The 26435-nt window shown below is 35.8% G+C and overlaps 1 protein-coding gene across 1 annotated transcript in view; it reads left to right on the top strand.

Annotated features, from left to right (window-relative positions):
- Positions 1-26435, top strand: part of UBR1 (ubiquitin protein ligase E3 component n-recognin 1) — a 137534-nt gene that overhangs the window by 63914 nt on the left and 47185 nt on the right. Inside the window, exons 15-28 of the mRNA XM_039232795.1 lie at positions 472-652; positions 3775-3836; positions 4116-4226; positions 5661-5726; positions 5982-6083; positions 9163-9226; positions 11269-11393; positions 14239-14291; positions 17549-17651; positions 18989-19037; positions 19438-19592; positions 22011-22110; positions 23047-23156; positions 26317-26403. Coding sequence (XP_039088726.1) covers positions 472-652; positions 3775-3836; positions 4116-4226; positions 5661-5726; positions 5982-6083; positions 9163-9226; positions 11269-11393; positions 14239-14291; positions 17549-17651; positions 18989-19037; positions 19438-19592; positions 22011-22110; positions 23047-23156; positions 26317-26403 — 1368 coding nt within the window. The remainder of the gene's footprint in view (positions 1-471; positions 653-3774; positions 3837-4115; positions 4227-5660; positions 5727-5981; positions 6084-9162; positions 9227-11268; positions 11394-14238; positions 14292-17548; positions 17652-18988; positions 19038-19437; positions 19593-22010; positions 22111-23046; positions 23157-26316; positions 26404-26435) is intronic.

Here is a 26435-nt window from a genome sequence, read left to right as displayed (position 1 = left end):
ACAGAGTTTTCAGGGGAAAAAGTTCTATGTTCACATAAGATTGAGAAATGTTAGGTTGAACAAAATCAAGTAGGATTTTTCTTTCTAATGCCACTGAACTTTTCAAACTCTTTATGTTAAAAAAAAAGTTTTTTAATGTTTTTATTTATTTTTGAGAGAAAGGCAGAGTACCAGCAGGAGAGGGGCATATTCTTTTAGACCCCACTCAAAACTGCTTTCACAAATATGTCTTCCCATTTGTTTGTAATTCTTTTTCCTCCCTCTTAGAGTAATTTGTACAATTTACATAGTACTTAAAATGTTTTACTTTGATTGTATATGTGTGTGTGTGTGTCTCTCTCTCTCTTACATTTCTAACCAGTTTGCAGATCTGTGGAAGTAATTTTGTGCTTATATTTACTAAATATTTATTGAATGGTGTGGTAAAGTAGATAACTTGTTAATCTATGTACATTTTTAATTTCCTTTTAGGAAGAACTCTTACTGGTGGCTTATAAAGAATGTCACAAAGCTGTGATGCGGTGCAGTACAAGTTTTATATCTAGCAGCAAGACAGTAGTACAGTTGTGGGGTCATACTCTGGAAACTAAGTCGTACAGAGTATCTGAAGATCTTGTAAGCATACATCTGCCACTCTCCAGGACTCTTGCTGGTGAGTGTTGGTGTTTTGCCTCTTTCTATTAGCTGTGTTTTTTCGATATTCAGAGTAGTAGAACTATTTCTGTTTTTGTTTTGTACTCAGTATGTACAAACATACTCAGATCACACATTGCAGTTAAGAACAGTCACTGTCCTTCAAAGAGCTGTCACCAGAACATGGATCTCGGAATGCTTGTTTATCTGGGCCTTTTATTATCTGGGTCAACTAATGGATCCTTATAATATACACTGAAGGGCTAACTTGGTAACTCATCTCCCACCCCGATTTAAATATAGTAAAATCTTGTTGCTGGCTTTTGGGTTTTTTTCACTGATGTATAGTTAACACACATTGTTACTGTTTTTGTTTTTTATTTACCCCCCCCCCACACTGTTACTGGATTTCAACCCTCTTCTCTGTGAGATTAAATCAGTGTGTTATCTGTGTCATTTTTCCTTTCACCACTAAAAGAAAGAAATCGTAGATTGTCTTTAATTATTCTTTGATTTGCATTTCCATGTAAATTGGTCCCGTTAAGTATTTTTTTTTAACAACCATATGTAAGTATATGTATTTATTTATTTTTAAAGAATATTGATAGCAGCTTTCTTTTTAGTTAGTTAGGAAGTAAGGAAGCTCCACACTTCCTTGAACTCACAGCCCTGAGATCAAGAGTTGCATGCTCTACTGACTGAGCTAGCCAGATGCCCCTATGTTTATATTTTTAATTGGGTAAATATACATGTAACATAAAATTTATCATTTTAGCCATTTTTAAATTTATAGTTCACTGGCATTAAGTACATTCATATTGCTCTGCAGTCATCACCACTATCCATCTCCAGATATGTTTCATGTTCCCAAAGTGAAATTCTGTACCTGTTAAGCATAACTCCTCAAATCCCTACTCCCTGCAGTCCATGGCAGTCACCATTCTACTTTCCATTTCTGTGGCTTGACCCCTCTAGGTACCTCATATAATTGAAATCTTATACATATCCTTTATAACTGGCTTATTTCACTCAGTGCAATATCCTTAATTTATCCATGTTCTAGCATGTGTCAGAATTTCTTTCCTATTTAAGGCTGAATAATATTCCATAGTATGTGTATACCACCTTTTGCTTATCCATTCGCCCATGAATAGATGCTTGGATTCCTTCTACCTTTTGGCTGTTGTGAATAATGTTGCTGTGAATATGAGTGTACAGATATCTGTTTAAGTCCTTGTTTTCAGTTCTTTGGTGTATGTACTATAAGTTGAATTGCTGGTTCATAAAGTAATTCTACTTTTTAACTTTTTGAGGAACTACCAAAACTCTTTTTCATAGCAACTGTACCATTTTACATTCCTACCAGCAGGGTACAAGGGTTCCATTTTTTCCACATCCTCACCAACACTTATTTCCTGTAGGTTTTTATTTTTATTTTTTTAATTTATTTTTTAGGGGTGCCTGGGTGGCTTAGTCGGTTAAGCATCTGGCTTTTGCTTAGGTCATGATCTCGCGGTTCGTGGGTTTCGAGCCCCGTGTCTGACTCTGTGCTGACTGCCAGCTCAGAGCCTGGAGCCTGTTTCAGAGTCTGTGTCTCCCTCTCTCTCTGACCCTCCCCTGCTCACGCTGTCTCTCTCTCTCTCTCCTAGAAAAAAAAAAATATATATATATATTTTAAAAATTTTTATTTTTTAAATTTACATCCAAGTTAGTTAACATATAATACAACAATGATTTCAGGAGTAGATTCCTTAATGCCCCTCACCCGTTTAGCCCATCCCCCCTCCCACAACCCCTTCAGTAACCCTCTGTTTGTTCTCTATATTTAAGAGTCTCTTATGTTTTGTCCCCCTCCCTGTTTTTATATTATTTTTGCTTCCCTTATGTTCATCTGTTTTGTATCTTAAAGTCCTCATATGAGTGAAATCATGTGATATTTGTCATTCTCTGACTAATTTTGCTTAGCATAATACTCTCTAGTTACATCCACATAGTTGCAAATTTCAAGATTTCATTCTTTTTGATTGCCAAGTAATACTCCATTGTATATATACCTGTGTGTGCCTTTTTTTAAATAGCCATCCTAATGAGTGAAGTGTTAGTTCATTGTTTTTAAGTTCATTTATTTATTTTGAGAGAGAGAGCACAAACCAGGGAAGGTCAGAGAGAGAGTGAGAGAGAGAATCCTAAGCAGGCTCTGCACTGTCAGCAAAGAGCCTGATTCAGGGCTAGAACCCATGAACTGTGATATCATGACCTGAACCAAAGCCAGGAGTCAGGTGTTTAGCCGACTGAGCCACCCAGGCACCCCAGTTCATTGTGGTTTTGATTTGCATTTCCCAAATGATTAGTGATTATTGAGCATCTTTTCCTGTGCTTGCTGGTCATGTTTATATCTTCTTTGAAGAAATGTCTGTTCAAGTCCTTTGTCTATTTTTTAATCAGATTTTTTGTTGTTGAGTTTTTGATATATTCTGGATATTAACTAGGTATCAAACATATGATGTGCAAATATTTTCTCCCATTCTTTGGGTTGCCTTTTCGCTCTGTTGATAGTATACTTTGAAATTATTGCCAAATCCAATGTCATGGAGTCTTTTCCCTATGTTTTCTTTTTTTTTTTTAGGGATCAATAATTATTTTTACTTTATTGTAGACTTTTGCATTTTTTTCCTAATAGTTTATTGTCAAATTAGTTTCCACATAACACTCAGTGCTCATCCCCACAAGTGCCCTTCTCCATGCCCATCCCCCCTCCCTTTTAAGAGTTTAACAGCTTTAGGTTTTTGATTCATTTTTATTTTTACACATGGTATAATTATGTGATTTTACATCACTTCTATTTTCATAAAAAGAATACTTAAGTTAGTTTTCATTTCTTTGGATGCTTAGTTAAGAGCAGAATAAGGATGTCTTGAGAGGCAGCATAGTATTTTTCTGTCACGTGTAAGCACATCTTGCACAATGTAGGATTTAAATACATTAATAATACTGTCTTCTAAAATTAGAAGTCAAAAGTTTACATTTCTAAATTCAGTTAATGTATATTTAAATCTCAAATATCTGAACTTCAGGAGTTAATGAAGTGATAAATTAACTGGGTTTATTGCTTTTTCATTTTTCTCTCTTTTTAACTTTTAGGTCTTCATGTGCGTTTAAGCATGCTGGGCGCTGTTTCAAGACTACATGAATTTGTGCCTTTTGTAAGTGACTCTATTAAGGGTAGAATTTCTTATATCCTATTCCTCAATACCTCTTGGTTTATGAAGGGGAAGAAAAATTTTGAAACCTACCTGGTAATTCCCATTTAGTAATTTTATGTTTCTATATAAGTGCATTGAAATCTAAATCACCAGAACTCAGAGTTATCTAATTCAAGCCCATTTATTTTACAGATGAAAAAACTGAAGAATGTATAGTGCCATAACTTTGAGACACATCCAAGCCCTCTGAAAAATAACAAAATTGTTCATCTCTTTCAGGAGGACTTTCAAGTAGAGGTACTAGTGGAATATCCTTTGCGTTGTCTGGTATTGGTTGCCCAGGTTGTTGCTGAAATGTGGCGAAGAAATGGGCTCTCTCTCATTAGCCAGGTATGGCAAGGCCTGATATTCATATTCATGAGTGTGTTCATTACCTGATTGTTTTTCCTTTTATATGATTTAAACTTGGGTCTCTGGATTTTGCTGATTATTTGCTTTCTCTTTTCTTTCTTTTTTTTTTTTTTTTTAATATTTTATTTATTTTTGAGAGAGAGACAGCACGAGCAGGGGAGGGTCAGAGAGAGAGGGAGACACAGAATCTGAAGCAGGCTCCAGTCTCTGAGCTAGTTGTCAGCACAGACCCCAATGCAGGGCTCGAACCCACGAACCATGAGATCATGACCTGAGCTGAAGTCGGACACTTAACTGACTGAGCCACCCAGGCACCCCTGCTTTCTCTTTTCTTATATGAACTCAGAAATGAAAGTTCTAGTAACCATATAGACATTTCTCCTTTTGAGTAGATAGATAAGGTGATAGCCAGTAGAAACCTACATTAACATTGGTCTTTTATGAGATTTCCTTACCTGGAGCCTATAGTCTTCCCATCACCTTTCTTTTTTTTTTTAATTTTTTTTAATGTTTTATTTATTTCTAGGAGAGAGAGAGAGACAGCGTGAGCAAGGGAGGGTCAGAGAGAGAGAGAGTCACAGACTCTGAAACAGGCTCCAGGCTCTGAGCTGGCGGTCAGCACAGAGCCCGACGCAGGGCTCGAACCCACGACGCGAGATCATGACCTAAGCGAAAATTGGACGCTTAACCGACTAAGCCACCCAGGCGCCCCTCCCATAACTTTTCTTAATAGAAGTCCAGTTTAACAATTTTTCCCTCTGTTCTAGAGCAAATAAAGAGAAGTGCTTTTCCTAAAAGGTGGGGAAACTGGACTTGTAAAGATACCCCTTGGGAGAAAAATGGTGTTATGATTGATTGTAGAAATCATTTTACTTTTATTGAAGAGGAGATTTTTAATGCAGAGGAAATAAATTATTTTGTTGCACATGTTGAGAGAGTAATAATATAGAGTGTTTTAAACTCAGAAGTGCCATATTTCATGCCATATTTCCTTACTTTAAGAATCTCACTTGGGGCACTTGGGTGGCTCAGTCGGTTAAGTGGCCTACTTAGGCTCAGGTCATGATCTCCCAGTTCATGGGTTTGTGCCCCGTGTTGGGCTCTGTGCGGACAGCTCAGAGCCTGGAGCCTGCTTCAGATTCTTTCTCCTTTCTCTGCCCTTCCCTGCTCATGCTCTGTCTCTCTGTCTCTCAAAAATAAATAAACATTAAAAAAAAATATTCTCAAATCCCATAAAGTGATTCATAGATTTAGGCTTGATTTTTGCCACTAAGGATTTCTTGGAGTTTTTAGTTTAGAGAACGTTTTGGGAATAGTTTTTGTTGGGAATTCTGTCTGAAATAAAGTTTTATTTTTGAATTCTGTTTTGAATAAAGAATTCTTGTCGCTTCTATTCTACCTTTTATTTTACAGGTGTTTTACTACCAAGATGTTAAGTGCAGAGAAGAAATGTACGATAAAGATATCATTATGCTTCAGGTATCTATTGAAATTACTTTGGGTACTTATGTCTTAACCTTCTTAGATCCCTTGTAATGAGAAAAGATACTGTAATTTTTAACTTTATTTACTTAAAATTTTCTCACTGTTAAAACTGAATATGATATCATAAAAGGAAGGGATTACTACATTATCTTTTGCAGTCTTGCTTTATACTATTTCTGACAGTCCTGCTGGAGACAAATGTTTCTTCATTTAATACACATGGAACTGTCATGCTGATTTCTTCCACAGATTGGTGCATCTTTAATGGATCCTAACAGGTTCTTGTTACTGGTACTTCAGAGGTATGAACTTGCTGATGCTTTTAACAAGACTATATCCACAAAAGACCAGGTAAGCAACAGAAACTGACATGTGAATTAATTCCAAAGGAAGTATTTTTGTTAAGAACTTTAATCATATTTAGGATTTTTATTTATGTGTATTTCCAAAAATGACACATACACACATAACATGCACATATATCTACGTATGCACATATGTACTCTTTTTACTCTATAAAAATTTAGAATGATTTGGGGTGCCTGGGTGGCTTAGTCAATTGAGCATCTGACTTTGGCTCACGTCATGATCTCACAGTTTGTGAGTTTGAGCCCCACATTGGGCTCTGTGCTGATGGCTTAGAGCCTGGACCCTCCTTCAGATTCTTTGCCTCTCCCTCTCTCTGCCCCTCCCATGCTCATGCTCTGTCTCTCAATAATAAAAACGTTAAAAGAATTTGTTTTTAAATTTAGAATGTTTAGGTTAATGAAAAGGAGAAGAAAAATCACATGAAAAACTGCGTCCTAGAAATGATCACTTTCTAAGTTTTGGTGTCTTGTTTTTTGTTTTTAAATTTTTTTAAATTTACATCCAAGATAGTTAGCATGTAATGCAACAGTGATTTCAGGAGTAGATTCCTTAATGCCCCTTACCCATTTAGCCCATCCCCCTTCCAAAAACCCTTCCAGTAACCCTCTGTTTATTCTACATATTTAAGTCTCTTATGGTTTGTCCCCCTCCCTGTTTTTATATTATTTTTGCTTCCCTTCTCTTATGTTCATCCATTTTGTGTCTCTCTTTTTTTTTTTTTTTTAATTTCTGAGGGAGAGAAAGAGACAGTGTGAGCAGGGGAGAGTCAGAGAGAGGGAGACACAGAATCTGAAGACAGGCTCCAGGCTCTGAGCTGTCAGCACAGAACCCGACACGGGGCTCAAACCCACGAACTGTGAGATCATGACCTGAGCCAAAGTCGGACGCTTAACCGACTGAGCCACCCAGGCTCTCCTGTTTTGTGTCTTAAAGTCTTCATATGAGTGAAGTCATGTGATATTTGTCTTTCTCTGACTAATTTCGTTTAGCATGATACCCTCTAGTTCCATCCACGTATTTGCAAATGGCAAGATTTCATTCTTTTTGATGGCTGAGTAATAGACCATTGTGTGTGTGTGTGTGTGTGTGTGTGTGTGTGTGTGTATGTGTGTGTATACACACCACATCTTCTTTATCCATTCATCCTTCGATGGACATTTGGGCTCTTTCCATACTTTGGCTATTGTTGATAGTGCTACTATAAACATTGGGGTGCGTGTACCCCTTCAAAACACCATACCTGTATCCCTTGGATAAATACCTAGTAGTGCAGTTGGTGGGTCGTAGGATAGTTCTATTTTTATTTATTTATTTAAAAAAATTTTTTATGTCTTTATTTTATTTTGAGAGATAGAGACAGAGAGCGAGTGGGTGAGGGGCAGAGAGAGAGGGAGACACAGAATCTGAAGCAGGCTCTAGGCTCTGATCTGTCAGCACAGAGCCTGACACGGGACTTGAACCCACAGACTGTGAGATCATGACCTGAGCCGAAGTCAGATGCTTAACCAACTGAGCCACCCAGGCACCTCTGGATAGTTCTATTTTTAATTTTTTGAGGAGCCTCCATACTGTTTTCCAGAGTGGCTGTACCAGTTTACATTCCCATCTTGTTTGTTTTTAAAACAAAAATTGGATCCTTTTGTATGTGCTCTTTGGTAATTTGCTTTCTGTGCTTAATGAGATATTATGATAGTTTTTTTTTCTTGTCTTTAAATGAATACACCACCCTTTTTTTTATATCATAATTTTTTTTTAATATTTTTTATTTATTTCTAGGAGTGGGAGAGAGACAGCGTGAGCAGGGGAGGGTCAGAGAGAGAGGGAGACACAGACTCCGAAACAGGCTCCAGGCTCTGAGCTGGCAGTCAGCACAGAGCCCGACGCGGGGCTCGAACCCACTAACTGCGAGATCATGACCTAAGCAAAAGTCGGACGCTTAACCGACTAAGCCACCCAGGCGCCCTTTATATCATAATTTTTAAAGGTTATACGGTATTGCACTGTACAGTTGCATTATACTTTTGTCCCCTATTGCTGAAGAGGTTTTTTTAATTTTTATTTTTGGTCTTATAAACATCTCTGTACCTCAGTGTTTAAATACATGCCTAATTATTTTGTTAAGGTAAACTTTTAGAAGAGGATTAGTTGGAGAAAATAATATCCTCTTTCTTAAGACTGTTAATACATATTGTCACACTGCTCTCAGAAGAGTTACTAAAGTGTACGTTCTTTTGCAGTGTGTACATCTCTTATGTCACTAGTGTCTTTAATTTAGTTGTTACGGTAGGTGAAAGGTGGTCTTTTATTTGCAGGTGTAATTCTTTAAGTAACAGTGAAGTTGACCATGTTTTCATGATTATTGACCTTTGTCCCCCCTTTCTGATAGTAAATTATCTTTCTAGTCCTTTCCTCTTTTTCAGTTTTTGTAAAAAGTTCCTTATTTAATAAGGATATTCTTCACTTGTATTTATTACATTTTTCACAGTTTATAATTTGTTGTCCTATGTAGTTTTGTCATATCTTCATTGCTTTAATATATGTTACGAACTGACAAAGTAGTCCTTACACACTTTGAATTTATGAATCATGTTATTTTATTTTTTCAAATTAGAAGTTACTTGCAAAGGACCAAAGAATAGGATACAAAATACAAAGCAGATTTTTTAGTCTTGTTTTATACTCAGTGAAAACTATCTCATTTGCTATACATTACTTAAGTAAGAGGGGTGTTAAGGAAGAGTATTCTCATGATAACTTGTATCTGTTATTTGAAGCCACTCTTTCACCAACCCAGGTAAGAAGGAAGTCCTAAGAATTAGTTTGTTGAGTTAAGGTATATGGTAATAATAATGAAAACAATAATTTTTTTTGAGTTCTTACTATATGCCGGGTACTGTGAACCTTATGGAATTTGATGTCAGTAAAGGAAATTACCTAATTTTCTGCTGTAGTCTGAAGGAAAATACTGCACCGCATAAACCATGAGTCTGATCCAGAAATGTATGTTTTATAAAGGCTTTTGGTTCTTATGTAACTAATTCATTCTTTTTTGATTCAATAGGATTTGATTAAACAATATAATACGTTAATAGAAGAAATGCTGCAAGTCCTCATCTATATTGTGGGTAAGATTAAAACATTAATCTTACAAGTTGTTTTCAGAGAGAACATTAATAAAAACTATAATTTATCATTTTACTCTCCTCCTAAATATAGCATAGAATATTAGAGATTAATGTGACTAATATGATTGATGTGTTTAGAAACCTAGCTTTTTAAAAGCCCAGCTCTGTTACATCTTTATTTTTCAATACCTCATATATAATTATTTGATCTTGTTTGTCTGGAATACAATTATCCCTGTTAGAAATATAGATGAAAAATACCTATACATTGAGTGCTAAAAAAATTTTGTGAAATTTTATAAATATAAAAATTTTATACATGAAATTTCAAAGTAATACAGGTTTAATTAAGTAAATAAGGTTTTTTAAATTGTGTCATTCTTTTTACTTTGGGCAAATATTGGCCGTACGTTTTTTTTGTTGTTGTTTTTTTTAATGTTCTGTGTTATAGTCTTTGTTGATTTTATCACTTAGGTAAAAGTTCTTGACCTCTCATTCTGGATATTGTTTCTTACTTTACTGTAACACATATGCTTTTTACTATTAGTTCCTAGTGAGGATTCTACCCCTGGGCTAAATCTGAAAACTTGGGTTCGTTTTACTTGTTTTCAGAGAGATAGTTACTGACTGGCTGCTCTTTCTCAGCAGAAAGTGTGGTGAACTTCATTGCAAAGTGAGATGTAAATGTATAAAAGATTTTTAAATTGATATACTTTATTAAATTATAAAAAGTTGATAAGTTTTATGTTTGTTCTTAGAATACTGTATGAAGAATTTCTAGCAGTATATTTTAGCTATTTTATATTTTTACTGTTTTATTATTGGTACTATTATTTTACCGTTACTGTGTTTATCTAAACTTATTGGGTTTTCCTCCTATATGATTTGATTTTTAGTTAATACTTGCTATATTCCTGAGTACAGTAAGTTCATTACTTTCAGGAGTCAACATTTAATGTATATTATCATTAATAGATGTGTGTAAGTAACTGTATTATTACTATATATAAGCTATATAATATTCTAAAGTATGTATTGTAATTATTGATTTTTATGAATCATTTATAATATCAAGAGCATGCATTTACATTTTTGGGGTCTCAGATTCCTGATTTGTAAAATTGGAAGATAACTTATATTATTCCTGAGCTTCTTCCTAGCACTAAACTTCTAAGAATATTGTTTTAGGAAGAAAAGTTGAAAGTTATAATGTGCTTTACAAATGTTAAGAGGGATAATCTGTTTGAAATGAATTCACTTCACAAAAAGGCATTCTTTGGCTAATTTATAGATTTATCAAATCTCTTAGGCAGAAGTTTCCTGTCTTTATAATAACTTTATTATAGATATAGTAGGACTTTGTAGATTGCAAATCAGTGGTGACATAAGGCCAGATACCATAGGCCTTCTTAAGGCAATGAGAATTAGATGTTTTCAACACCAGTGAAATTCCCATAGTTAATTTAGCTATTTTCTCTCTCCATTTGGCAGTTTATTGAGATGCAAAATGGAAACATGCTCGGGTAGGCATTTTAGCAGCACCAGTCATTCATGATACATATTACTGTTTTGTCATTTAGCCTGTAACAACATTTCTAAGGATCTTGTTTGTGAGTTTTCACTTTATTCTATCTTAAATAACAAGTAGAGACAAAATTGAAGATCTTGAAGGAAAAGCTTTTGTTTACTGATGGCCACTGGTCTTTCAATGCCATCTGCCTTGTTTCCAGTATTAGAAACACATGCTAATTTAATTAAGGGGCCTTGTTTATAATGTCTGAGTATGTGTATATATACTTTTGTGCGTGTGTGTTTATATGTGTACGTGGATAGGTTAAGAGAAGGCCTGTGTTCTTTAGATCTCTTCATTTTTCTTCCTCTGTCTTTTAACAAATACATTTTCAGATTTAGGAACATGTCTAAATAATTTTTAATCCCTTTCTCATAGACTTAATGCAGAGTTCTCTATAAGTTACTGGTAGAAGAGATTTAAATAGAAAACAATTGATTGTTTTACTTCTTGTTTTCATTGTTTGTATTAGGCGAGCGTTATGTACCCGGAGTGGGAAATGTGACCAAAGAGGAGGTCACGATGAGAGAAATTATTCACTTGCTTTGTATTGAACCCATGCCACACAGTGCCATTGCCAAAAATTTACCTGAGAACGTAAGTCCAGCATTGTTTTTTACTCCATTCATCTTAAGATATGTTGGGTTTTTTTTCTTTTTTGGCATTGGAAACAAATCTACTTTGAAGTTTTAGGAAACTTTATTTAGTGAAATTTGCAGATCTACAACTATTCATTCTTTAGTGGTATAAACTTTAATTCTGGACTTTGGGCATCAGGAAACATTTGAGAAATATTATGGCTATTTGGAAAACATTGTAGAGAAGGAAACTCCTTGACTTTTGTTTACCTCAAAATAAAAATTCCCTAGAGAAAATGAGGGTGCCTTGAAATACTGAGACTATTTGAGTAACGTATCAGTGTGGATCTTCTGAGAAGCAGATGTCAAGACAAAACAAATATTTAAGAATTTATTGGGAAGAGTACCTATGAGAGAAAATGGTGACGAAACTTGGAAAAGCTTGGGAGCCATCAGACTATGAGGCAAAGCTGATTCCAGGTGAAGGAAAGAAGGTAGAAGTTTAGATAGAAGCATTCTAGACTGCTGAGTAATCCAATCCAGGCTTGATGTCTTCCCCTCTCTCCCAGAGTGAGCCTGCATTAGTATATCTGTTGCTTCTAACTGGAGATTTGCAGAGTATGGTCTCGTGGCCACCTCAAGTGATATTTATGTTTTTGTATTTGCTGATAATTGAAGTCATAGTCCTAAAGATTGTGAGTCTCATTATTTTTTCTCCTGAGATTTAATTATGGATTAGAACAATGATTCTTAAAAGATAATTGAATTTACCTGCTCTGTAGGTTTTCCAGAGAAGTAGAATAGAGATAAACTTTGACTGTTGATCATTTTTCCCCAAAAATATTTGTCTCTTTTTCCAGTTTTATTGTTTGTTTATTTAAAAATTTTTGAGAGAGAACAAGCAAGGGAGGGGCAGAGAAAGAGAGGGAGACACAGAATCTGAACAGGCTCGAAGCTCTGAGCTATTGATCCTGACACAGGGCTCAAATTCACAAACTGCGAGATCATGACCTGAGCCGAAGTTGGATGCTTACCTGACTGAGCCACCTAGGCACCCCTTTTTCTAGTTTTATTCTTAGTTGATTCTTAGCCTAACCATTTGGCATATTATGTTCATAACTTCTGCATATCCCTCTACCAATTTTATAATTATTAATACAGATAAATTTACATTTTTCTTGGCATCGTTCTAAGCAATACTATCAGTGGAATAGTAGGTTTAGATTCTGGATTTTTTTCCCAATACATATTAAAATAAGTGAGTATCGAAATTTTTAAAAATATGTAACTGTGTACAACATAAAAAATTTCACATGCCACTAGTGATATGCATACCATACTTTGCAAAAAGAATGCTTTAAGGAATACCGTAACTTCATTGGTTACCCCTAGTGCATTATTTTATTTTATTTTATTTTATTTATTTTATTTTATTTTATTTATTTTGAGAGAGAAAGAGGGAACACAAGCAGGAGGAGGAGCAAAGAGAGAATCCCAAGCAGGCTCCGCGATGTCAGCACAGAGCCAGATGGAGTTTTGAATTCACAAATCGGATCATGACCTGACCCAGAATTAAGAGCCAGATGCTTAACTGATGGAGCCACCTGGTCATCACCTGCCCATGTGCATTTTTTAATTTATTTTTGAGAAACAGAGACAGAGTGTGAGTAGGGGAGGGGCAGAGTGAGAGGGAGACACAGAATCTGAATCAGGATCCAGGCTCTGAGCTGTCAGCACAGAGCCTGATGCAGGGTTTGAACTCACAAACTGAGATCATGACCTGAGCTGAAGTCAGATGTTTAACCAACTGAGCCACCCAGGTGCCCCATGTGCATTATTTTAAAAGGAGGTTAAATGCCTTAGTTTTTGCAAAACTATAGGAATCTGTGTGCTTGCTTTACTATCTCAACTATGTTCTTATCCTGATTTTAAATGACTTCATTAAAAAAAGTATTCCTTGATCAAGGAAGTTCTGGCCAATGAGAAAATTATTATAATGCAGAAGTTAGAATACATTTGGACATCTACATGTGTTTGGCTGTAGATTCCATTTATTTTATAACCTTGGTTTTAGGTATCGGTACAGCATGAACATGTGCTTAAATAATGTGGGTGATGAACATAATAAATAAGGAAAGCTCTTTTTCTTTTTTTTCTTAATTTTTTTATTATTATATTTTTAAAGTAATGTCCACACCCCGCCTGGAGCTCAAATTCACAACCCTTAGATCAAGAGTCACATGTTCCTGGGCCGCCTGGGTGGCTCAGGCGGTTAAGCATCCGACTTTGCCTCGGGTCATTATCTCACGGTTCATGGGTTTGAGCCCCGCGTTGGGCTCTGTGCTGATGACTAGCTCAGAGCCTCGAGCCTGTTTAGATTCTGTCTCCCCCTCTCTGACCCTCCCCTGCTCACGTTGTCTCTCTCTCTCTCTCTCTCTCTCTCTCAGAAATAAATAAAACATTAAAAAAAATTAAAAAAAAAAAAAAAAAGAGTCACATGTTCCACTAACTGAGCCAGCCAGGCACCCTAAGCTTTTTTCTTTGAACTGTTGGGTTTGTGTGTGTGTGTGTGTGTGTGTGTGTGTGTGTATCTGTATGTATGTACGTAAATGTATATGAGGGCAAATTTAGATAAAATTTCTTCCTTAAGTAGCTTATTTATAGATCTTATTTCTGTTAAGAAATTGTTTCCTCAAAACAAAGCTAATTGGTTTCAGACCTAATTTTTTTTATACTGGAAGTTGATCTTTTTCTATTGTTTACAAAGTTCTTCAGGAATGCTGTTGAAATGTTTTGCAGTTCACAGTAAGAGAAGGAAAAGTCATTACATAAAGGTAAAAATGACAAAAATATTTTTTCAACAGGAAAATAATGAAACTGGCTTAGAGAATGTCATAAACAAAGTGGCCACATTTAAGTAAGTACTTAATATTTATACTTATTTTGAGAAATAAACCAATCTTTGCTATAGTACTTTGGATATTTCTAGAAGCTCTGAAGTCCTTGCCTCAACTACTAAGACAAGAATGGAGTACAGGTTAGAAAGGGTGAAATGAAAGGTACACAGTAACCACTTAGTAATGTGTTTGTTGAAGAAATGAGTATTTTTGCATATGTGGATCTTGAGAAACTTCATAGAAGAACATGGGGGAAGGCAAGGGGAAAAAAAATACTTACAGAGGGGGAGGGAGGCAAACAATAAGAGACTCTTAAATAAAAAGAACCAACTGAAGGTGAGTGGAGGGGGGGAAGAGGGGGAAATGGGTGATGGGCATTGAGGAGGGCACTCGTTGTGATGAGCACTGGGTATTGTATATAAGCAATGAACCATGGAAATCTGCCCCCAAAACCAAGAGCATACTTCACACACTGTATGTTAGCCAACTTGACAATAAATTATATTTATAAATAAAAATAAATAAGAAGTGAGTATATTTGGAAAATCTATGAGAAATACTCATTCATGATACTAAGTGACTTAAATAGTAAGTAATCTTGGCCCTTCAACACGGTTCGAATAGCTTGGGTCCACTTACACACGGAGTTTTTACAGTATAGTACTGTTAGTATATTTTTTCATTTATGATTTTCTTAATAACATTTTCTTTTTGCTAGCCTACTTTACTGTGAGAATGCAGCATATGATATATTTAACATACAAAATATGCAAAATATTGTATTGACTATGTTATTAGTAAGGTTCCTAGTCAGAAGTAGGCTATTACTAGTTAAGTTTTTGATTGATGAAAGAAATAGAGGATGAACAAATGGAAGAATAGTCCAGCTTATGGATTAAAAGAATTAATATTATTAAAATCTCCATATTATCCAAAGCAATCTATAGATTCAGTGCAGTCCCTGTCAAAATATCAACAGCATTTTCCACAAAACTCGAACTAAAAGTTGTATGGAACCACAAAAGACCCCAAATAGCCAACAGAATCTTGAGAAAGAAGAACAAAGCTGGAGGTGTCCTAATTCCGGATTTCAAGATATACTACAAAGCTATAGTAATCAAAACAGTATAGTCAGAATGACCAAAATAAAAAATACACAAAATAGCAAGTGTTGATGAGGATGTGGAGAAAAAGGAACCCTCTTGAACTGTTGGTGGAAATGCAAACTGGTGCATCCACTGTGTAAACAGTATGGAGGTTCCTTAAAAAGTTAAAATAGAACTACCCTACAGTCCAGTAATGGCACACTATTACCCAGAAAGTACAAAAACACCAATTCAAAGGGATACCTGCACCTCTATGTTTACTGCAGCATTATTTACAATAGACAAATTATGGAAGCAGCCCAAGTGTTCAGAGACAGATGAATGGATGAAGAAGACATGGTATATATTATACAATGGAACATTACACAGCCATAAGAAAGAATAAAATCTTAACATTTGCAACAGTATACATGGACCTAGAGAGTGTAAAGCTAAGCAAAATAAGTCAGTTAGAGAAAGGTACCAAATGAGCTCACTTGTATGTGGAGTTTAAGAAACAAAACAAACAAAGGAAAAGGAGACAAACAAAGAAAGAGACTTTTTTTTTTAATGTTTATTTTTGAGGAAGACAGCACAAAGTGGGGAGGGGCAGAGAAAGATGCAGACACAGAATCTGAAGCAGGCTCCAGGCTCTGAGCTGTCAGCACAGAGCTCAAGGTGAGTCTTAAACTCACGAGGCATGAAATCATGACCTGAGCCAAAGGTGGACACTGAATCGACTAAGCTACCCAGGTGTCCCCAAGAACAAGCTGGTGGTTGCCAGACCAGAGGTGCATGGGGAGATGGGTGAAATAGGTGATAGGAATTAAGAAGTGCACTTGTGATGAGCACTGGGCAATGTATGGAATTGCTGAATCTATATTTTAGACCTGAAATTAATATAACACTGTATGTTGATTATACTGGAATTTAAAAAGCAACAACAACAACAGTATGCCACTGGCACAAAAACAGGCACATAGATCATTGGAAGAGAAAATAGAGCCCAGAATTACACCCATTGATTAATTGACCATGTAGTCAATCTGTTGACCATATACTCAATTAATCTATGACAAAGGAGGCAAAAATGTACAGTGGGGAAAACACAGTCTCTTCAATAAATGATACTGGGAATACCATTTCAGTAAATGAAAACTGGACAGCTACATGTAAAAGAATGAAACTGGACCACCTATTAATACTATACATAAAAATACCCCCCCAAAAAATAAATAAACCCAGAATGTATTAGAGACCTCAGTATGAAACCTAAAGCCATAAGAATCCTAGAAGAGAACACAGGCAGTAATTTCTAACATCGTAGCAATGTCTAAAAAAAAATTTAGACATATTTTTCTAAATATATCTCCTTTTAAAGCAAGGGAAGCAAAAGCAAAAATAAACTATTAGGACTACATTAAAATAAAAAGCTTTTGCATGGTGAAGGAGACCATCAACAAAAAATTAGCCTACTGAATGGGAGATTTTACAATTCTTTGATTTCTTTGAGATATAGGAGATGAAAATAAGATTTTAAGTGGATTATTAATTCTTGAAATTCAAAAACTTCTTATCAGTAGTGAATTTCTACTTTCTGTTTATAAACAAATAAATTACTAGTTTTAAATAACTTTAAAAATGGGATATAGTTTTTTATGGTTTAGTAATGTTCAATAAAATATTTCACTTAAAAATTCAACAGGAACCAAAAACTGTTTCATATGTAGAACAAACATGATGTACTTCTTTTGGCTTTGGTGCTTTTCCTTATAGTGCTGAATAGAGGATTCTGCACTGTATTTTCATCTACAATTTGATATCTCACTACCATTTTAGATTTGACTTTCTTGGACAATGCGGTGTGCTTTAGTTGAACAAGCAAATTTTAGATTTCAGAAGCTTAAAAAAACCCCACCTGAGATCAGGTCCATATAATATAAAATAAACTTGCTCAAATTTGTTTAAATTTCTTAATTATTAAATATAAGTGAGCTGTTAGAACTTTGAGCTTGCCATGTAGGTTTTTAGTTTTACTGTTGGAATGAAATTAGTCATTTTGGTTTAAGCAAGCTGATTGAGATACAATTACTTCTTCTAGATTTTGAGTTTTAATTAATGTTTAGGTTCTTATTTTGTCAGCATTGTATACTACAGGAAAACTGCAGTTCATCTCTGTATTTTCTGTTTAGGAAACCAGGTGTTTCAGGCCATGGAGTTTATGAACTGAAAGATGAATCATTGAAAGACTTCAATATGTACTTTTATCATTATTCCAAAACGCAACATAGCAAGGTAGGAAAGAATATCCTCTTCAGTAAATAAGCCTAAAATGCTTTATGCTTTCTAACTCCACAGGAAATTTCCTGGTTTTTCTATAGTTTTATACTGGTTCTCGTTAATAGAGGCCATTATCTCACCCAAGAAATTAAAATTGAATCAGTGATGTTACCTAGAGTATAGGCAATATTTAAATTTTTCTATTTACCAAAAATATCCTTTATCCCAGTCTCATGGGGAGGAGAATTCAGTCATGGATCCTGCACTCTTTTTGGTGTCATGTTTCTGTAATCTCCTTTTTTTTTAATTTATTTTTTTAATTAATTAATTTATTTCTGAGAGAGAGAGAGACAGTGTGAGCAGGGGAGGGTCAGAGAGACAGGGAGATACAGAATCTGAAACAGGCTCCAGGCTCTGAGCTAGCTGTCAGCACAGAGCCCGACTTGGGGCTCAAACCAACGAACCATGAGATCATGGTCTGAGCCAAAGTCAGATGGTTAACCAACTGAACCACCCAGGCGCTGCCCTTCTTTAATCTCCTTTAATTTAGGAGAATATTTTTGCCTTTTTTTGTCTTTATAATATTGCCATTTCATAATTTTTTTTAGTGTTTTTATTATTGAGAGACAGAGGGAGACAGAACATGAGCATGGGAGGGGCAGAGAGAGGGAGAGACACAGAATCTGAAGCAGACTCCAAGGCTCTAAGCTGTCAGCACAGAGCCCAGTGCGAGGCTCGAACTCCCAAAACGTGAGATCATGACCTGAGCCAAAGTCAAACGCTTAACCAACTGAGCCACCCAGGTGCCCCAATATTGCCATTTCATAATATGCCATTGCCATGTAGAGTACATGCTAGTGGTCTTTTAGAATATCCTACATTCTAGATGTATCTGATTGTATTCTCATGGTTAGATTCAAATTAAATGTTTTGGGGCAAGAATGTTATATAGATAATACATTGTATCAAATCAGGTTCATGATGTCTATTCGTCCCATTAAGGGTGACGTTAAGTTTGATTGCTTAGGGTGATGTCTGGACTCGTCCTTACAAAATGAATAATTTCCAGGCCATAGTACAATGCCCTGAATATAATGGGCACAAGATGAATGTTGACTGAAAGAATGGGAACTAAAGTCTTGAGGAGGGATGTTACTCATCTCTTTGGCAGTGGCTCTCCCTAGGACAGTCATTTTATTTCTGGTACCAGGTAACATTTTTAAGACATCAATATATAAGATATTTGGGTCGGCTCCTGGAACTTTCCTGCCTGCTTCAAAGTATTCCATTTGTTTCATGCCTGCCAGGCAGTATATTTAAAGATAGACTTTTTTTTTTTAATATATACATAGGCGGAACATATGCAGAAGAAAAGGAGAAAACAAGAAAACAAAGATGAAGGTAAAAAGTGAGATTCTGATTTGACTTATTTTGACTATTTACTGTGGTTTTGTATCAGCCAAGTATATAGTGTTTTTCATTTTTGTTTTTGTTGTTTTTTAAGAGTGGGTGACTAATGAAAGTGTTAAGGCCCCTTTATTTCTTGCCCTCGTATTAAGATATGGCTTACATCAGCAGTGATACAATTTTTAAATTTATAGCAAATGGAGTTTATTTTGGGTAACTGATATAGTGACTTATGTATAATTCCTTTGATGTTGATATTTTCAAAAAGTAAAAAAATCATGTGTTGTTTTGCATGTAATCTATGACTTGGACATATGCAATTTAGCATGTTGGATAATCCAAATAAAAATGTACTTGTTTGTCTCTTCTGCCATCCATCTCCTACTCACTTTAGCATTACCACCACCACCACCTCCTGAATTCTGCCCTGCTTTCAGCAAAGTGGTTAACCTTCTCAATTGTGATATCATGATGTACATTCTCAGGACCATATTTGAGCGGGCAGTTGACACAGATTCTAACTTGTGGACTGAAGGGATGCTTCAGATGGTACGTATACCTGAATTATTTTCTCTACTTCGAATATTTTCTCTACTTCATAGAGTTCTTGAGAAGCCAGAGAGATTTTTGGTCTTTTTAACTTCAGTCCTAGGGGTCATTAAAAAGAGTTTAGATGTGGCACAAACTTTCTTAGTGACATATTCTCATGCTTTTTAATGTCCTTACTCTTAGTGGAGCGCATGGGTGGCTTGGTTAAGTGTCCGACTTCGGCTCAGGTCATAATCTCACAGTTCGTAGGTTCGAGCCCCACATCGGGCTCTGTGCTGACAGCTAGCTCCGAGCCTGCAGCCTGCTTCAGATTCTATATCTCCCTCTGTCTCTTACCCTCCCCTGCTCATGCTTTCTCTCTCTCAGAAATAAAGCATTAAAAAAAATTTTTTTTAAATAATATCCTTACTCTTGGGCACCCATTAATATTACAAAAAAAGCGGAGGTCACCTGGATGACTCAGTTGGTTAAGCATTCACCTTAAGCTCAGGTCATGATCTTACAGTTCTTAAGTTCAATCCCCTCATTGGGCTCCATGCTGACAGTGCAGAGCCTGCTTCGGAATCTCTCTCTCTCTGTCTCTGTCTCTGTCTCCCACTCTCTCTCTGCCCCTCCCCCACCTATGCTTTCTGTCTCTCAAAATAAATGAATAAACTTAAAAAAATTGGGGGGAGGAGGCACCTGGGTGCCTTAGTTAAGTGTCTGACTTCGGCTTAGGTCACAATCTCGCAGTTTATGGGTTCAAGCCCCACATCAGGCTCTGTGCTGACAGCTCAGGACCTAGAGCCTGCTTCAGATGCTTTATCTCCCTTTCTCTCTTACCCTCCCCTGCTCACGCTGTCTCTCTCTCTCTTAGAAATAAATGAAACATTAAAAAACATTTTTTTTAAATAAATACATTTTTTAAAAGGCCTACCCTGCTAATAATAAATTGTCGTATCCCTTTTGCATCATAATTTTCTATATTTCTTATTTCACTTGAATTATGAGGAGTGTAATAAAGATTTGAAGACAGATTTGAAATCTTGGGTTAACCCACTTTCTATTTAGGGGCAAAGAATAATTTCCCTGTTGGTAAGTGGTATAAGTATAATAATTTCATAGAGTTTTTATGAGAATTAGCTCATTAAGTGTAAGTAGCTGTATTTCTTGATACTGTCACCTTTGGTAGCTATAACTGGATTTTTATTTAACTTAATTTAAAATTTAATTTTCTTCCTTGGCTATTATTGGTATGGAGGCTTTAAATGCTGTCATACCATTAATGTGCATCTCGATTTTTGTTATAGCAGAGGTAAATACATGAGTAAAACTTTTCAAACCGTGGAGATATATTTGAAATCAAAAATTAAAATTTTTCTGCCTACCTCCTAGTATCCTGCCTAGGAGATAAGCACTGTTAAAGGTTCGTCATCTTCCTGGGGCACCTGTGTGGCTCATTTGGTTAAATGTCCAACTCTGGGTTTTGGCTCAGGTCAGGCTCAGGTTCAGCTTGCTGGGGATTCTCTCTCCCTTTCTCTGTCCCTCTCCCCTGTTCACGTGCATGCTTTCTCTCTCTCTAAAAATAAATAAACTTTAAATGGTTTGTATCTTCCGGAAATCATTCCACATTAGCAAATATAGGCCTATCTTACTCCTGACAGATGCATATTTCATTGTTTGGATATCTATAGTGCATTTAACCAATCTCCTATTAATAGATGTTCTTAGGTTGTTTTTAGGTCTTTGTATAACAATTTGTACATCCTTGTACAAATGTCTTTGCGTAGTTGAGTATGTCTTTCATAGTGATTCCTAGTACTAAGTCTGTACCTTTACATTTTTGATAGGTATCAAATTGTCCTTCAAAAATGCTACACCAGTTTACTTTTCCATCACCATTGTGGCAAAAAGTGTCCGTTTCCCAGCACCTCAACCAGCTCTGTATTTTATTAAACTCTAAAATTTTTGCTGCTCTAATAGATGAAAACTGGGTGGTCTTGTTTCAGTTCACATTTCTTTAATTGAGGTTGACCATTTTTCATATATGTATTTATCATTTCTCTTTCTGTGAGCTGCTGGTTCATAACCTTTGCCCATTTTTTACCCATAAGATTGCTTATTTTTATACCCTCATTTAAAATATATTTACTTGAGGAAGCATAGTTTTAAAGATCTTTTCAGGGCTGCCTGGGTGGCTCAGTGGGTTAAGCATCTGACTTTGGCTCAGGGCATGATCTCACCGTCCATGAGTTTGAGCCCCAAATTGGTCTCTGCGCTGACAGTTCTGAGTGTGGAGCTTGCTTCAGATTCTGTGTACCTCTCTTTCAGCCCCTCCCCTGCTCACTGTCTGTCTCTCTCTCTCTCCCTTTTTCTTTCAAAAATAAATAAACATTAAAAACATTTTTTAATAAAGATTTTTTCATATTCCTCTGTTAGGCATTTCATATTCTGGCATTGGGTTTACTAGAAGAAAAACAACAGCTTCAGAAAGCTCCTGAAGAAGAAGTGACATTTGACTTTTACCATAAGGCTTCAAGTATGTTTTGGTATTAATTTTCAGTAGTTTCAGCTAATTACCAACTGAAAGTTTAGCTCTTATAGAGTGTTAATCTGCCACTCCTTAAAGCATACACGTTCTGAAATTGTTTAAGAGTTTTACTAGCATCGTTAGTTCTTAACTAATGTTTCCAAAGACAAAAATATATTTTTAATCCTCTACTACAACTTTTTACTGCATGATTCCCCTCCCTCCATTTTTGTGTTTCTTACTTTCCTTCTTTGTCTCAGTATTACAAAATATTTGCTGCTTCATCAGCCATAACATTCACACTACCCATCTTTGGAAGTTATTAATGTTCCTGAATGTAAAATGATTGCTGACATCTGAGTGAATGATAATGTGTTTGTTTTACACTGTTTTTTACCTAGCAGAACAGGATAGGTTTAGATTAGATTTTTAAGATTTATTTAGATATTTATTAGATTAAGATTATTTTCATCAAAGTACATTCCAGGGACATTGATTATGAGACCAACAGGAGAAAAACTTCTCCTTTTTATTTACAAACTGAATTTTTTAGATCCATGAAGACAGTTTATGGATATAAACTGTTTACAGTTATAAACAGCTCCCACCTTCATGTTTTTGGGAGTTTGGTTCTAATTAACTACTTTTACTAGACAGTGAACCAAGTGGAGGAAAAGCAAGACACAGACCATTAAAGATAGATTTCACTTAGTAGCCCCAGTGGAAAATGTATTAAGAGTTTTAAAGTAATTCAAGTTTTTCAAGTTTAATTTAGTACTGAGTACTTCATGTCATTACAGAGTCTTCCATTGAAAAATTAATGTATTTAAGGGAGTGATTATGAACTTTGGTTATCAGTGTGAATAACATTAACTGTAAATTATAATTTATACGTGATTATGAAGATATTCATTTATGATTTGTAACTTTTCTGTTTTAAAAAAGGATTGGGAAGTTCAGCTATGAATGCTCAAAATATACAAATGCTTTTGGAAAAACTCAAAGGAATTCCTCAGTTAGAAGGCCAGAAGGACATGATAACATGGATACTACAGGTGAATCTGATAAATAAACTGATCATATCTTGGTTTATATATTTAAGAATCTTCTGTTTGCCTGTAATGTTAAACCACTGTTCTCCAATTGTAAAGTCATTTACTGCTGATTTCATGGTCACTCACGTGTTTTCCTATTCTAGTGGAAGGATTTTTTTTTTTTTAATAAATTCGGGGGACGCCTGGGTGGCTTAGTTGGTTAAGCGTCCGACTTCAGCTCAGGTCATGATCTCACAGTATGTGGGTTCAAGCCCTGCATTGGTCTCTGTGCTGATAGCTAGCTCAGAGCCTGGAGCCTCTCTTCAACTTCTGTGTCTCCCTCTCTCTCTGACCCTCCTCTGCTTGCACTGTCTCTCTCTCTCTCTCAAAAATAAATAAAATCATTAAAAATTTTTAAAAATTAAAATAAAATAAATTAAAATTTATTCATTTGTGTCATTATTTAGTCAGTATCTCTTGAATGCCTATTATGTGCCATGGTCATTTCTACCCACTGAACAGTATAGATAAGGTGCTTGCTGTCGTGGAGCATATACTAGTTCAGGTATAGGCAATAAACAAGAAAAGGATAATTCAGGAGCACCTGGGTGGCTCAGTCGGTTAAGCGTCTGACTTAAGCTCAGGTCATGATCTCATGGTTCATGGGTTCAAGCCCCATGTCAGGCTCTGTGCTGACAGCTAGCTCAGAGCCTGGAGCCTGTCTTTGGATTCTGTGTCTCCCTCTCTCTCTGACCCTCCCCTGCTCACACTGTTTCTCTCTTTCAGAAAAAAAAAAAAAAAAAAGGATAATTCAAAAAGAAAGAGAAATAAAGAAAGAAGGAATGAAAGAGAGAGAGAAAGAAAGAGAAAGAAAGAGGAGCGCCTGGGTGGCTCAGTCTGTTAAGCATCCAACAAGATAATTCAAAAAGAAAGAGAAATGAAGAAAGAGAGAGAGAGAGAAAGAGAAAGAAAGGGGCGCCTGGGTGGCTCAGTCGGTTAAGCGTCCAACTTGGGCTCAGGTCACGATCTCACGTTCATGGGTTCGAGCCCCGCATCGGGCTCTGTGCTGACAGCCAGCTCAGAGCCTGGAGCCTGTTTCAGATTCTGTGTCTCCCTCTCTCTCTGACCCTCCCTTGCTCACGCTGTCTTTCTCAGAAATAAATAAAACATTTAAAAAAGAAGAAGAGAAAGAAAGAAAGAAAGGTAGGAAGGAAGATAGGAAGGAAGGAAGGAAGAAAAGAAGGAAGGAAAGAAAAAGGATAATTCAGTAGGTGAATAGAGGGTAACTTCAGATGGGTAACCAGAAAGACCTCTTTTAGGAGGTAACATGAGCCAGTCTTAGAAAAATCTGGAGAATATTCTACAAAAAGGGAACAGCACTGAAAAAGCTCTAAGGTGACCAGAAAGAAGGCCAGTGTGACTGAAGCACAATGAGGGAAGGGGAGGAAGGTAGGCAACAAGGCCGGAAGGGCAGCCAGGGGCCAGATCATACAGGACCTCCCAGGGGAGGGTAAAATGGTGGATTTTATTTTTGAGGACAGTGGGAAACTATTGAAGTATTTTAAGTGACATAATGTCTATACTTTTGTAAGATCATTATGGCTGCTGTAAAGTAAGTGGATTTGGGTACAAGAGTAAAAGCGGGGAAACTATTAGAAAATTATTGCAGAAATTCTGGTGAGAAAAAAGCATAATCAAGGCTCGGATGCAGATGGCAAGAAGCCAGAGTGATTCAGGTGTAATTTGGGAGTAGAATCTAGAACTAGCTGATAGCTGGTGGAAGGGATGAGGGAGACCAAGGAGTCAAAAATGACTTCTGCATTTGGAGCTTGAACTGTTGGGTGGATGGCAGTGCCTTTGGGGAGGGGTGAATAAGGTGTAGGGAGAGAAGCCAGAATATTACTTTAATGGGACCCTCCACATGAAAACATGAAGCCAAGGTTATGGAGCTTCACCTCACTACATTTATTAAAAAATGCTGATGTAATCAGCTAGATATGCTTTGATAACTAGAATATGATTGGTAATTTTCCATGGAGATCTTTCTACTGATGTGTACTTCAAGCAGTTGGCTTTTTTTTATTCCATAGAGTAAGTCATTAAAGTTGTTTGGTGTAATTGGATGTGTAGCTATAAGGTAATGATGTTATTATTAACACTTATCTTGAATTCACAAATGTTCAGTACTTGTGTAAAGTTTGCCAGTATAATCATTTAAGATAGAAAACCAAAACAGAAAGTAGATAAGTTTTCAATTTTTATTTAGAAAATAAATTGAAATGTTGTTTAGTTCAACATGTATATCCTGAAGACACTGCATTATATATTAGAGATCTATTCCCAAAAATTGATTTTATTTTAGAATACCAAAGTTCATTGTCAAAATATACAAAAAGAACTTGTGTCTACTCTTAAAATCATTAGGAATTTCCACTCTTAAAATCATTAGGAATTTTCCCCAAATGTTCAGTATAAAGTTGTGTTGTAAGTTCCTAGTGAAAGGTTTTTACACATGAGACTGAGACTCCTTCAAATACAAACAAATTTTGTGGATGGATGTACCATCCTATTGCAGAAACTTTGATTTTTGTTAAAAAGAATGGACTAATCTATACAAACTATCGGGGAAACATCTCCACAGATAAAGGGTATGTGAAAAAGAAAGACAGGAAACAATGTATATGGTAGGATTGCTTTTGATGACAATATATGTAAATATAAAGAAATATGTATTCTGATAATTTTTTCATGCAAACAAATACTAAGAATCTTTAGTTGATTTTGGGGAGAGGGACTTGGATCAGGGAGAGGGTTTCACTTTCCATTTTGTATTTTTGTCTTTGTATGTCTTTGCACTAAAAAAGTAATTTATAATTTTAAAAGATTACCTAGCAAAAGCAGAGGTATACTAATACCTGCAGATGGAATCAGCTGATTTTGTTGCCTGCAACCTCCTGCTTACCTATATTGCTAATCAACTAGGGGAGGTGTTTATCACAGTCAGGAGTCACTTTTTATATACTTAAACTACTTATATAACTATTTATATGCATACTGTGTGCACATGTAAAGTTTAAGTCAGAGACATTTGGTGACATGATGACAAAATCAAATTAGTGAATTTTTCTGTTTCTCATCAGTCTAACCAAATCTTTTTTTTATCATTTCATCTGTTTTTCAGATGTTTGATACAGTGAAGCGATTAAGAGAAAAATCTTGTTTAATTGTAGCAACTACATCAGGATCAGAATCTATTAAGAATGACGAGGTAATATTTTTATATTAATGGTGATGTTCTCT

This window comes from Hyaena hyaena, unplaced genomic scaffold (genome assembly GCF_003009895.1).
Source record: "Hyaena hyaena isolate Hyena2069 unplaced genomic scaffold, ASM300989v1 scaffold_70, whole genome shotgun sequence".
In the NCBI taxonomy this organism is placed as follows: domain Eukaryota; kingdom Metazoa; phylum Chordata; class Mammalia; order Carnivora; family Hyaenidae; genus Hyaena; species Hyaena hyaena.
The sequence above is the reverse complement of the archived record's forward strand: the minus strand, read 5'-3'. Positions and strand labels throughout refer to the sequence as shown.